Below are 15,109 nucleotides of genomic sequence, written 5' to 3' on the forward strand. Positions count from 1 at the left end.
AGAATACAACGGTTGCTATTCTGAGTTTCAATTTTGGAATGTTAAGTCTGTCACTGAATCATTAAGTAATCATTCATTCAGTAATCAATCCCTTCGCTTATTCAACAAAAAATGGACCAAATGCTGCCATGTGTGAGGGCTTGGGTGAGGTGGTGAGGTGTGTCTTATCCATTGGTAAGACACATTCTCTGCCCTCACAGCGCTCACGATCCAGGAAGGCTTACGAAGAGGCAGTCACCAACCTTGTGATAAAGGGAGCAGCAGGCAAAGTATGGGGCTTGGGGAGAACATGGGTGACATCTTGAACTCAGAACCACATTCAACAAGATTTGTGATTTTGTTTCGTCTCATAGTTCTAGTTTCCAGTTCAGTGCTGCACAGAGATGACTTCCTTTTATTTATTTTAACGTTGAATGTTATGGGTCAAATGTATAGACCTGTTAAGGGGCATGAAGGACAGAATTTGATCTGGGGAGCCCAGAGGAAACTGCTCTTCTCCGGAATTTGGTTCCAAGGATGAGCACATGTAGTGAGACCTCTTGATAGTAAGGGGACTAGAGAACAGGACAAACATCCACCCTCAAGGAAAATCATAAAATCCAATTCTATTTTTGCCTGGACTTCAAGGAAACTTAGAGCTAAATTCAATGTTCCAATTACAAGTATACTAACCTAGTTTTTTTGTTTATTTCTTCCTCCTTTCTTCTCAATGGTTTTGATTTTCCGTTTTCAATGCATTATTATATCTCTGTATCTATCTACCATCTGTACCAGATTAAATGGTTTTTGGAAGTAGACAGGGTAATAATTATTAAATAACTTCAGTGACTTAGTATCTTACATATTGCATTAGCCTTTTACTTTGTATATTTTTATGACTCAATGGACACGACTGAATTGTAATACATTTAAACTTTATGAAATTGAATCATACTTTGACAGCTCTATCATAGAAGAATTTTATAGCAGGAACAATGTCTTCTAGGAGAAGTCCTTATGTTATCAATAATTGGATGTCACAGTATCATTTGGGATTGCATCTACTATTAGGAGACAAGGTTGCTATGTTAATCCATTTAAATTATTTTTTTACTCTCTGGACATAGAAACTCTTTTACCTTTGAGCAAAGCTGTCAGGATAGCTAAGTCAATGTCCTGGTGTCCTTCTGATCCCATCCGGAATACCGTAATCTGCAATTTGAGACAAGGTGACCATTAACAATGCATGCTTTTCCCCAAGACAAATTCAATCAATGAGACCATATCTGAACACAGATTATCTTAATATCTACAAGGTGGATTCTTGACCCCAGGAGAAGCAGACAGAGCAGGAATTCAGCTACAGGGTTCTACAGTTCATTAAGGGGAAGATGTCTCATAGCCTCCTAACAGAGACCACCTCATATAATTGCATTGATTATATTGACAATGACAAGAAACCCAAGACCCAGGAAAATATCGTCTATCATTTCAGTTTTAAAATTAAATCTTACTGGACTTACAGAAATGTGTAAGCTGTGACATACACGGTGAGTTGAGAAATTAAGTGTTTAAAAGTAGTTTAGTATGCCCTTCAGTAAGGGCACGTGTGTGTGTGTGTGTGTGCGTGTGTGTATGTATCTGTGTGTGTGCAATGCCAGTGCCACACTTACTCCACAGCAATAGTTACAAAGGGTTTCTCAACAGTGTGATGGCTCTAGATCCTTCAGTCCTCTCACTAACCCTGAACCCCTTTGAACTCTCTTGCACTGTTGGTGAAAATGCAAACTGGTGCAACCACTCTGGAAAACAATACGGAGTTTCCTCAAAAAGTTAAAAATAGAGCTACTCTATGACCCAGCATTTATACTACTGGGTATTTACCCAAAGGACACAAACACAGTGTCCCAAACACAGGGACACCTGCCTCCCAATATTTATAGCAGCAATGTCCACAGTAGCCAAACTGTGGAAAGAACCTAGATGTCCATCAACAGATGAATGGATAAAGAAGATGTGGTGTGTACACACACACACACACACACACACACACACAAATACTATGCAGCCATCAAAAAGAACGAAGTCTTCCCATTTGCAACGATGTGGTTGGAGCTAGAGGGTATTATGCTGAGCGAAATAACTCAGTCAGAGAAAGGCAAATATATAATTTTACTCGTATATGGAATTTAAGAAGCAAAACAGATGAACATAAGGGAAAGGAAGGAAAAATAAAATAAGAGGAAAATAGGGAGACAAATCGTAAGGAATACTGAACTCTGGGGAATAAACTGAGGGTTTGGAGGGGAGGGGAGGGGCGATGGGGTAACTGGGGGACGGACACTAAGGAAGGTATCTGAAGTAATGAGCACTGGGTGTTGTATGCAACCATGAATCTCTAAATTCTACCTCTGAACTAACAATACACTGTATGTTAATAAAATTGAATTTAAATTTAAAAAAATACCCTTAAACTCCCTTGAGAGTAACTTAGCAATTACTTTCAGGTTGTAAGAAGGGGAAAGCAGACACTACAATAACATCTTTCCTTTTTGGTGATCCAGGGGAGAAAAGTATTCTCCACAGATGAATCGCAGGAAGGAGCATAAAGACACAGCGAGGAAGTAATGATACATGTTGAATTAATACAAAGTTCCCAAATAATGCTGAACAATAACAAAGATCTCTTCTTCAAGTCAGAGGGAAGTTACTTAAGGAAGCCAAAAGGTTATTTGACTATCTGCACTGAATTACTATTTTTCTCAGCTGCTTTAGGCTTCAGGTTTCTCTAGCTGTGAAAAGGGAAAACAATAGTGTTTGTCCGTTTCCAACTACATGGGAAGTACACTTTACTGCATTTGCTAATAGAGAATTCCAAGTTTAGCCACTGTGAGGGAAAGAAGAGACACAGACTCAGAGACTGTGACATTATCAGTTGCCTTAGAAATCCAGTCCACTATCCAAAGTAACTTGTTTAAGGTCGCAAAATGAGTTAGTTAGCTAGGAGAGTTGTGATCAGAACCCAAGAGCCCTGACGTTTTTGTCTTGTGCCTTAAACACAGCAACGAAGAGAGGGGAAGAAAGATCATACGGACATCTGACTCGTGAGCTGCTTAATTCTCTTGTGTCTTGATTGTTCATGTCCTGAGATCAGAGTGTAGGATGAGTGTAAGGCAGAGAGTGTAGACTGAAATGACTTTGTAGGCTTTTGAACGTAAAAATATGAAAAATAGAGAGAGACAAACAAAACCTATCTACAGCCTGTGTTTGGCTCCCAGGCCAAAACTGTGATCTCTGGAAAGGACCAGCGTGCGCAGGCGTGCCCCAGCTCCGTTAGATTTGAGCTGAAATCGACTTCCGCTCGACTGTAGGTCTGGCCAAAGGGCCAGCAGGACCTTCTCCCAAATGGCTACGGTTGCCCCCACAAAATCCACTTGGAAGAAGAGAGGCAGCTCTTCTCGGTTTGGAACTCGGGGACAAGTGCCTGAATTGGAAGACAGTCTGCAGTCCACGGGATTAAGAACCAGGGGGCAGAAGTGGAACTTGGCCAATCCTACAGATGAACTCTTTGAGCCAGGCCGGCTATGCTGTGTCCTTAGCCAGGAGCAAGCCAAGGAGAATCAGGATAACATGTGAGCACCTTGTTTCAGAAGAATTCAAAACTTAGGCATCAAAGAATTCCTTAAACATCGGACCTGCTTGTTCTGTAGATGCTGACATTTTACTGCCAAATTAGAGATCACATTTCTTACGCAAATTTTTCTGAGGCAGCAAATAGAAAAATTTACCCTGAAAGGTAACATTATCAGGCCTTCCTAGGAACAGATTTGAGGAGGGGAAAAGGTTTATAGTGTAGGATTTCTAAAGGATTTGGGGTAAGAGGCAGTGGAGACATAGTTTCGTGTTTGTTTTTTTAAAGATTTATTTATTTATTTATTTGAGAGAGAGAGAGAGAGAAAGAGAGAGAGAGAGAAGGAAGGGTCTGAGAGAGAGGGAGAGATAAAATTTCAAGCAGACTCAACACTGAGCACAGAGCCCAACACGGGGCTCGATCCCATGACCCTGAGATCAGGACCTGAGCTGAAATCTCTTGATTTTTGGATGTTTAACTGATGAAGTTAAACAGGCGCCCCTCTGTTTTTGTTTGTCAAGGAGCCTGATGTGGAATCGCATGCCAGGGCTTCACGTTTTTCTGGAAACCTGATGTGGAGGGAGAGGCTGCCCATCTGCCCCTATTCAAGAGGAGAAGGAAGAACGAAAGAGAGGCTGGAGGTTCCAAAGACAATATTTATTTCATAATTTTGCCTTGAGCTGATTTGCAGGATTGTGTCTTCATCACTACTCTAAAACATTTTTATTTGAAATTTAAGACATTTTAAAATCCCAATTACACGATGTCTCCATCTAACCTCAGGGGGAAAAAGGTCAAATAAAATCAGAGCCATTCTACCAACCCCAGGTTTGGCAGAGATGCAGAAAATCAAGTATTCTGAAATATTCTTGGTGCGGCTGTGAATCAAAATAGTAGTTTTGGAGTATGATAGGTTGATAAAAATTCACTGGTATTGATATATGATTCTTTAACAGCACTAATATTTTATTTAGGTCTTTGCAACTGTTTGGTACAGGTCATCAATCTTGCCTCATTTTGGGATTAGAGTTGCAGTGACTTTCCAGAATGACTTGGAAAGCCTTTTGAATTTACTTATGCCCCAGAACAGTTTACGTAACAAAAGAATTCTCCCACTTCTCCAGGTTTAGGGGAATGTAAACACCCATATTTAGGGACAGATCGCTGATCACCTGTATAAATTTTCCAGCAATTATTGACCAATTTAGCTTTTCTGACTGTCCCTGAGTCAGTTTCATGTATTTTCCTATGTAATCAGATCTTTCATCTACATTTTCAAGTTCATGGGTACACAGTTATATGCACAATTCTCTTATTATTTTAAAAATCTCCTTTTTGTCTAGAATTATATGGATTTAAAAAAATTCTTTATTTTTAATTTAATCAAAATCATGGTCATTTCCAAGAATTTGATTTTAATTTTATGGATATTATTATTTATAATTTGAAGTTACTATTTTCTGCTTTTATCATTATCCATTCATTTCTTCTGTTTTTGCTCCCTTAAGCCATTCTTTTCCTAGAATTTTAGGTGGATGCTGGGGTTATGTTATTTTTATTCCTTCTTGTTTCCTAATCATTGGATCTAAGATTATGTATTTCACATGTTTTTATATGCATTATGTAATTTTCATTTAAAAATATATGTCACTTATTTTCTCTTAAAATCATTTTTAATGTTAGAATATATTTTAACATTTTTTAAACATGCTCTTTTGCTTGAAAAAAAGCGTGTCTTCTCTATCTGCTGGGTACAGAGTTTCAGGTAGATTGATCTAGACACAGATCATACCTTTTATTCAAATACTCTACATATTTATTTTCAAGAGGCATGTTAAAGTCTCCTATTTTTTTATATATATATTTATTTGACAGAGATCTCAAGTAGGGGGAGAGGCAGAGAGAGAGAGAGAGAGAGAGAGAGAAAGAAGGAAGCAGGCTCCCTGCTGAGCAGAGAGCCCGATGCAGGGCTCGATCCCAAGACATTGGGATCATGACCTGAGCCGAAAACAGGGGATTTAACACACTGAGTCATCCAGGCGCCCCGTTAAAGTCTCCTATTATGAGTAACACTTCATAATTATTCCTTCAAAGTAAATAAGTCTTGGGTTTGCATGTTTTGAAGCTTTTAAAAAATGTATAAAGGTTCATGACAGTCTGTTCTTGGTGGGTTGCAGTTTTTATCAACATCAACTAGCTCCCTTTTCTATTTAGTGCTGTTGCTTTGTGTTACATTTTATTTTAAATTAACATTTTAATCACCATATATGCTCTTATAGGGGATTAGAATGTGTCTGATATATTATTCCATCTGTACATCTGTGGGGTTTTTGGGGGGGTCACTTCTTGGTGGTCATTTTGTTTTAGATGTCTATCTTATAAACAGTAAGGCTAGAGTTTGTTGATTTTTTTTTTTAATGAATCAGAATATCTTTCTCTTCAAGGCAGAAAAGAATCCAGCTATGTTTAATATGATTACTGATTTCTTTCTTCTTTTTTTCCAGCGTATTTTGTTTTCTGTTTTCTAGACTTTATCATTTCCCTTCTACCTTTCTTTTCCTTTAAAAATATCATACTTGCTTAGATAATAAATGCACACGGCAAGAACAAAATCCCAACAGCATAAAGAAACATATGGTAAAAATGCAGGGAATCCAGTTTCTGTCCTTAGTTTTCCAGCACTTCTCAACAAAGGTAAGCGTATGACTGGTTTTGGAGATGTTCTACATCGTAAATAAACAGAAATGCGTGCATCTCTCCCTTTTCCCATGAATGGTAGCAAGCTTTATACATTATTACATTTCACTTGCTTCATTGTTCGTTGACTCCAGATGCTTCATTATATGCATGTACTACGATTTATGTGACCAGTCTTCTACCAGTGAGCACTGGGTGTCTCCCATCTTTGGTCATGATAAACAGCATTGCAGGCAGTGCACCTGGAACGCCCACGGCTGGTCTCTAGGTAGAACAATCCCATTCCTGCTTTTGTTTATTCTGATCCTGTATGGTAACTGAAATAATTTTTTAACTTTACGGTATGTATTTTTCTGCTCAAATAATTTGCAAGCTCTAATTTTTGTTTTTGTTTTTGTAAGTAGCCTCCACACCCAGCATGGAGCCCAAGAAGGGCTTGACCTCATGACCCTGAGATCAACACCTGAGCTGAGATCAAGAGTCAGATGCTTAATCAACTGAGCTGCCCAACAGCCCTTGCAAATCCTAGTTTCTATACCTGCTTTTTATTTTTTATTTTTTTTATACCTGCTTTTAATATTCCAGAAATTAATCAAAATTTCTTGTCTCCCAGCATGGTTTCCTTTTTCATCTTCTTCTGTGCTAAGCACTGATGGAGATTGGTTTAAAACAAATATATGTTTTTTGTTATTTTTGCCATTTTGTTATTTTGGTCATTTAAGGGGCAGGCTATGCTCATTCTATTAAATCTCATCAATGTACCTTTAACAGAAAAAATATTTTTAATTACAAAGAAGTAGAAGTTATTTAGCTATTTTATTGATTGATTTAGTAAATAAAGCTTGATTTTCCTTTTTGATAAAATTGGTATTTTCAACATGTACTCTAAAGGCAACTCTTGGATTTGTTTGACATGGTTGGTTATTTTGTCCAAATGCTATGAAATATAGAGAGATTAAAGTGTTCTTTAAGATTTGAAAGAAAAAAACCTCATTTTGTTTAAAAAACCCACAACATCCCCCCAAATTCAGTTTGACATTTTCTATCTTCAGCTCACTTGCGGACAAATTGCCTTAGCCCAGATGCAATTCTGATTCTCAGATTGAAGGGAGGCTAAGTCTTTCCAAATGACAAGATGCCTGCATTTTCCACCCCTCGAACTGGTCTGCCAAGCAGCTCTTCTGATTATGTTCTGGCTCTCATTTTGCACCCGGTTCAAAGTCGGGAGGGAGTCAGGGTGTCCTATGTGTCACCTGCTCCCCCCTGCAAACAAGGGAGTTGGGAAACACAGATTCATGGAGCATCTCTGTGCTATGGACCGTGGAGGTGCTGGGACAGAGCAGTGAGCAGAGCTGACAAAAAATTCCTGTTTTCCCGGAGCTCACCTCCTTCTAGTGCATTCTATACAAGAGAGATGGAGGGAAGTGAGAAAGCATATGGTATGTCCAGGTTCCTTACAGCCTCCTCCTCCTTCTCCATCTCACTGTCATGGCCACTATTCAGCCTATAGACTCTGAACTTTCCAGGAATTTCTTTACTGGTCCTCCCCATTCTGGCCCTTCCATTCCTACTCCCCATGCTGCTGCCCAAGCGATCTTCCTGATTGTATCACTCTCCTTACTAAAATATTTTAGTGGCTCCCATGGCTAAAAATGCTTTTTTAAAAAAATATTTATTTATTTCAGAGAGGGAGAGAGGGCAAGCACAAGAGGGGGGTAGGGGCAGATGGAGAGGAAGAGGGAGAAGCGGACTCCCCAACGGAGCAGGAAGCCTGAGGACAAGGGACTCGATCTCAGGGCCTTGAGATCATACCTGAGCCGAGGTCAGATGCTTCACTGACTGAGCCACTCAGGTGTCCCCATTGCTAAACAACCTTCGCAGGGAATTCAAGGACAGCCAGTATCACATTCCCATCTAGGTCTTTAGTTTTATCTCTTGCTGATACGTGGTCCCTGCTACCCCCTTGCTGCTACTCCCACCACCACAGCCCAGCCCCACATGCCTGATGACCCAGCGGTACTGAGCAACTTGGTCCTTTCAGGGGCCCCAACGTTGTTGGAGCCCGCACTTCTCCTGTGCCTCTCGCAGACTCCCGGAGGCTACTTGGTGCTCTGCTCTAGCCCTCTTTCCCCTGGTTTGCACACGTCGCCTTGTATAAAAGAGAGGTCTGTTTGCAGACAGGATTGCCAGTCGTCCTTGCTGACTGGTTGAATTGTTACCAAATCGCTGTGTTAAGGAAACTGGTAAATGAAAAAGTAGCACAGTCCACAAGGGATGGTAACACAGCTAAAGTGCATGGCTACGTTAGGCTAGACACCAAGCTGGTGCAAACCATCAATTTTAATTAAGACTCTCCTGGACGCTGTATTAGTGCTAAGCACTTAGTCAAACATTATGTGCTAGAAACTGGGCTGCCTGGGTTCTTAGAAATTGAGGCTTATGATGAATGTGACAGTTTTGAGATCAGGCAGCAACTGATTAACCCAGAAATATGTTTCACCAAAATGTCTGAAACTTCAGTGCCATGTAGATTAACCCATGGTATGGAAAAAGACTCAGAGCAGATATTATAGAAAAATGACAAAATCCCAGAAGTCTAAAAATGACATGGGAGAAGTAATTTTATATTTGAAGATGGTTTGGTTCCTCTTCTGGATAACAAGCAAGTGTATTTACCACTTAAATAATAAAACAGAGTACATGTGGCTGAACTAATCATGGACTTTCCACTTCTGAAACCCAGCAGGTCCTGGAGTGGAATAAAGATGAAGGTACAGAAAAACATACTGGAAAAATTAAATTGACTCCTGTTCAAGGTGTCTATTAACTAGCTTAATTTGTGATTTTTATTTATGTAACAGCAGGCAAGGAATCTGTAAAAATTGACATGGAGATTGAAGCAAGCTTTTGAAAATGAAAATAGCCATGATATTAAGCTGAAAAATATTGGTAAGTAACAAGGCCACTTTGGTTCCATCTATCACAAACAGAAAGGAACATTCCACAGTCATTTCATGCTGTGTTAGCTATGTAAGAGACAATACCTGGGTTTGACAAGTGGTTTGGAACATGTCAGAGAATTTTAGAGAAACACCAAAGCTATACAATAGATAATTAGCAAAAGTTTTATGATTTTGTAGACATTCAGGAAAGTCCACTATAATAATGTTAACCAACAGCTTTGAGGACATTAACATGCCACATCTGAAACTTTCTTCAAAGAACCATCTCTGAAATGTCTCCTATTTACTCATTTAATTTCTTAATAAAATCTGGAGATGTGTCTCCTGAGGACTAGAGCAGGGAGAGAGGGAGACCATTAGATCCAGAAGCCATTCAATCCTCACAATGCAGTAACTTAAAAACCACCAGCAAAGGGGCACCTGGATGGCTCAGTCAGATGCACGTCTGACTCCTCATTTTGGTTCAGGTCATGACCTCGGGGCTGTGAAATCGAGCCCTCAGTGGGCTTTGCACTCAGCCAGAAGTCGGCTTGAAATTCTCTCTCTCTGCCACTCCCCCTTTCCTACAGAAAATCACCAGCTAAGCAGAATATTTCCCTGATGAAATATTAATATTCAAGAGACCACTGAGGGGGGGCGCCTGGGTGGCTCAGTGGGTTAAGCCGCTGCCTTCGGCTCAGGTCATGATCTCAGGGTCCTGGGATCGAGTCCCGCATCGGGCTCTATGCTCAGCAGGGGCCTGCTTCCTTCCCTTCCCCTCTCTCTGCCTGCCTCTCTACCTACTGTGATCTCTCTCTGTCAAATAAATAAATAAAATCTTTAAAAAAAAAAAAAAAAGAGAGACCACTGAGGGTTTAATAGGAAATGTGAAAATCCAGGTTCATCAAGATGCAGAATAATACAAGACCCCTAATAAGGATCTAAACAGGAATTGTGGTGGATAACAAAAGGGTTTTGAGCAGATACTGGCTTCAGTTTTTACTCTGGTATGACTAAAGGTCACTTGGCCCAGGGAATACAGCAATGCAACCGGATGAAAAGTTCCTATGCCATCTAAAATACACTCCTATTTTATTTCCACCATCTGTGGAAAAGAACTCCTCTTCCTTGACAAAATTCTTTTTTTTCCCCTTTCTTTTTTTAAGATTTATTTATTTACTTGAGAAAGAGTGAGAGCAGGGGGAGGTGGGGGAGAGAATCTTTAAGCAGACTCTGTGTTGACGGCAGAGTTGACATGGGGTTCGATCTCACAACCAAGAGTCAGATGCTTAACCGGATGAGCCACCTAGGCTCTCCAGGTTGACAAAATTCTTAAAGGTAACGTTGTGCCAAAGGTGCTGGCTTGGAAAGGGACAGATTGATTTATATGGAGGAGGGGAGGAAATCAGAGGAAATTCAAACACAACTGGAAATGAGCAAACCAAAGATTAGTGGAAGGGGACAGCCAAAATTTTTGTGAGAAAATTAATACCAAATAAGTGTACTCATTTGTTATGGAGTTCCATATAAATTATGTATTGACTCTCCGTGTAATATTTTTGAACAGGATTCAGTCTCGTATTGAAGTGGCTGAATAAAAAGTAACGCTTTGGAGATAGAAATTGGATGAAATTACTGTAAATCTACTTTGCCCTACCTTCCAAAGACTCAGATGTATGAATTTACACATCGGATAAAATACGCGATTAGCTGACTTCTAAAAGGATATTTTATTACACATTGGATTTGCCAGTTAATTTTAAAAGTGTGTTCTCTCTACTTTTGGGACACAATTCTGTTTAGGCTGCTTTTAGTAGATTAGAGCACACCCACATTCCTGTAACACCACCTTCTCTCAAGGGATCTTCTCGCATGCACAAGGGGGCAATTACCCGAGTGCCAGAGAAAGGAGGAGGTTTTGCTCATTTGACTCTAATTCTTGACTCCCCTTTCTCTTCTCCCCACTGTAATTAAGAAGACTAGTGTTTGTTTCTCTCTTTAAGATATACAATTCAGAGGTCAGAAGCCCACTGGTGCCAATATGAGAAATAATTTTTTCTTATTATAAAAGCATTGCATGACCGCGCATGACTATCATGAAAAACTGAAGAAGTTTAGAAAAAGTCAAATGAGAAATAGTTTCCCAAATCCCAAGTCCTACCCAAATATAACTAGTAATGATACCTTCGTTTATTTCCTTCAGGTCTCTTTCTTCTTTTCTCTTTCTTCTCTCCCCCACCCCCATTGCCACAGTGTATATATGTGTCTGTGTTGTGGGAGGGTAGGCACATTTGTGAACTGCTAGTTTGTATTCTCATACTCTTTTCCATTAGCATTCTAACTAAGTTCTTTCCTGTATTATTGGGAACACTTTTAAAAGCATAATGTTCAATATCTATAGAGTAGTCTGTCCAATAGATGGGAATAGCTCACTTAACCAATACCTGCTTTGTTGGACATTTATATTGTGTCTAAATGTCTGATACAGATAAAAATGGGATGAATATCATTTAAAACCTGATCTGTATGTGGTATTCTGTCCTTAGGATAGATTCCTAAAAGCTTGGAACTCTTGTTACCAACTGTCTTGCAGCTAGAAATGAGTATTTCAGTACCTCATAAGCGAGCTGAAGTAAAACAGAAACAAAAACAAAAACAAAAAAACCCCAAACCCCAAACAAAATAACAAAAAACCCCACTCGTGTTGTTCTTGAATCGGATTTGCTGTAATGGCCTCCAACCCGGCCAGTGACATGCTGGAGAGAGGGAGGCAACTCTCGCCAAGCTGGCTGTACAAAATGGCGGTGGGAAACCAGCACACGCCCTGTTTAGAGTGCAGCCTTCTGATCTGGGGACAGAGTAGCTTTGAGCAGGATCAGCGATTGCCCCCTGCTTATTTGCACCACTACCAACCACCAGGAGGAGTTTAGGCTCTTCTTTTTGGGTCTTGAAAAACAGACTGACCTCATGATTTTCTCCTACTTTCATTTTCCTGATGTTTCCTTTAGCCCTTAGCTGCTGCCTTGGTCCCAGGGCAGCACTGGCTTAAATAAAGGTGCAAATGAAATCATTTGGTGAACATGAGCTTTGGAGACATCATCTTCTTCTTCTTCTTCTTTTTTTTTTTTTGCTTTTCAGCACATGTCACAGTAAGGAAACTGTTAAATATGGGTCAGGAACTCAACCAAGGCTCCCCAGATCTTGACTGACATATCCTTCATAGTCTGAGGAACACTTTGCGACCGTAAGGTGACACAGAGGGAGGACAGAAAAAGCAGCCCAGCTGAGTTTGTGATGAGGGCAAAAAATGGGAACAGGCTAAATTCCTCATCTATTAATTATCTGGAGAAACTTCAGCAGGGCTCTTTAGGGGGTTGGAACGATATGACAACCTGTCACCTACCGTCTCTTGCTTTCAGTTCTTCTCCTGACAACTGACATTCCCTCTTTCATCTGTTATATAACCATGTGGTGTACCTCACTGGGTACATGACAGATCCTACAGGTCCAGTAATAACATTTCTAGAAGCTTCTTTCTATATCTCATGGCGTTGGCTAGCAGAATCAAGAATATTTGTCATCTACTATCTCATCAGTCAGACAGATGGGTGAAAATTCAATTCGACCTGAAGGATTACTTTCTATCTCAGGAAGGACATTATTGGATTTGTGTGTATTTTCTTATATATTTTTAAGAAATAATTAGAAATCTCTCTGAGGAGAATATGTAGGGCCACAGATGGTTCTCCAAGGCCAATACCATATGGGCTTCTTACTGGGGCTATAATAATTTTTAGGGGTTATTTTGGTGGCTTTTTTTTTTTTATCATTACAAGGTAGCATTCTATCTTTTTTCTGACTTCCCTGTTATATTTATCAAGACACTACATCCTTCTGTAATCTCCCACGGGAGAGACTGCCAAGAAAGCCACATAAAGTGCTACAGATGGTGGGGTTCTCTTGTGTCTCTTCTTCAGCTGGTCTAGTTCCCCCAGCAATGATCTTGTTGTCAGTTTCCTGACAACAAGGGATGCCCTTGGGGCAGCCCTCTGGGCACCTGCCTGTGTGAATGCCTTTGGGATTAGTGATAACCCTTCCTCTGTCAGATTCCTGGACTTCCTTTGTATGGCTGATAGGATGCGGCTAGTTTCATATGGCAGTTGTGACATGTCAAAAGGATCTTGGCCTAATCACCTCACTTCTCTGAATCTTGATTTTACCATCTACAAAATAATAATAATAATAATAATAATAATAACAACAACAACAACAACTCCGACTAGATGATCATTAGGGCTCTTTTTAGCTTTAGAAAGATCACACAATTTCTTTCTTTGTGCTCAAAATGGCAGAAAATCTGCATTGGGGGCATCTAATAGGTTTGGCTTCCTATCTGATACATTAATTCCCTCGAGAACATCCCTAAGAAGGGATCTTGATTTTTGTGCCTGGTACCATATGGAAACTTTGTTTCCTTTTGCTGTCTCACTCTCATCTGTTCATTAGCTTTGGGAAAATTACCATTTTTTTAAATCAAGATGTAATTAACATATAATGGTGTATACGTTTCAGGTCTGTAGTGTGTTGACTTGATAACACTTACATATGGCGGTATGATTACCACTGCAGCATTAGCTAAGGATAGGATCCAGGAACCCCACTTCTGGGTATCCATCCAAAGGAAATGAAAACGGGATGTCAGAAAGAGATCTGTACTTCTGTGTTCCCTACAGCATCATTCACAATAGCCAAGATACAGAAGCCACCTAAGTGTCTGTCAACAGATGCAGGGATGATAACACACGCGAGGGAATGGTATTCAGCCTTGAGAAAGAAGGAAATCCTGCCCTCTGGGACAACATGGGTGGGCTTTGAGGTCAATATGCTACATAAGATAAGTCAGACCGAGAAAGACAAATACTGCATGATATCATTTACATTTGGAATTTAAAAAAGCCAAACTCATAGAAACAAATGACCATTTTTAAAACATTCCCCGTCCATGTTGCGGAGCCAGATCTCTGTCATCTCATTCCCTGGTGATCCTTACATGCCCAGCTCTTACGCCGCTGGGATTAGTGATAACCCTTCCTCTGGTCAGGAAAAGCTGTAACACTTACACCCCTCACGGTGAATTCTGGGACTTTTCTGGTCTGGCCCCTGAGAATGTTCCACAGCCCCCCACAGCCCTCCCGACACCAACACAGTTATGCTCTGGCTCCCAGAGCACAGACTGTGTACAGAACCCAAGCTTTAGAGTCCTTCGGACCCAGAAGTGACTCAGGCCAGCGGAGGGATATGAGACCTTAGGTCACTGCTGAGGTGCTTGGGTCAGTCTTGGAGCTTCAGGTTCTTTCTGAGCAAATATCAGGGATGCACCTTGTCTCGGGGTTAGTGCAAAGCTTTCTGGGGGATCATCTTTTAAAACCACACAGTGCAGTTTCTAGTGTCTCACTTGGGCTTAATAGTTGTTAATTCTCTTCCCATTTGCTAAGCTGGGCATGTTCCCTGCGCCTGCTCCCTCTCCCACAGCAGTGGCTTTGTCCTGTCCCTTCTCTCTGAAGCTGTGTCTGGTCCCTTCGGCTCTGCCTGCCTATCTGTCCCTTGTCCTCAGGCACTGTTCAAGTATCATCTCTTGTGAGCCTGTCTGGACTCTAAAGCAGCCTTCCCTGCGGTGAGGCATCTGTCTTCTGTCGCGCTGACGGCATACTACAAACCATGTCCCCATCTGTGATGGCAATACTACTACGGGTGTTTGCTGTGTTATTTACAAGATGTTGAACATTGCGCAAAGCAGTCCACAGATAGGCTTCGGACGACCCCACAAAAATCTATCATCTAGTTCTATGCTGATTCCTAT

At 40.6% G+C, this 15,109-nt stretch overlaps 1 protein-coding gene across 19 annotated transcripts in view; it reads right to left on the reverse strand.

Annotated features, from left to right (window-relative positions):
• Positions 1–15,109, reverse strand: part of TRPM3 (transient receptor potential cation channel subfamily M member 3) — a gene marked incomplete at its 3' end in the record, with an annotated part of 782,399 nt that overhangs the window by 122,408 nt on the left and 644,882 nt on the right. For all 19 annotated transcript variants that reach the window (XM_082696689.1, XM_082696696.1, XM_082696693.1 and 16 more), the window contains one exon: positions 1,119–1,191. In XM_082696689.1, the coding sequence (XP_082552815.1) occupies positions 1,119–1,191 (73 nt within the window). The remainder of the gene's footprint in view (positions 1–1,118; positions 1,192–15,109) is intronic.

This window comes from Mustela nivalis (genome assembly GCF_964662115.1).
Source record: "Mustela nivalis genome assembly, chromosome: 13".
Lineage (NCBI taxonomy): Eukaryota > Metazoa > Chordata > Mammalia > Carnivora > Mustelidae > Mustela > Mustela nivalis.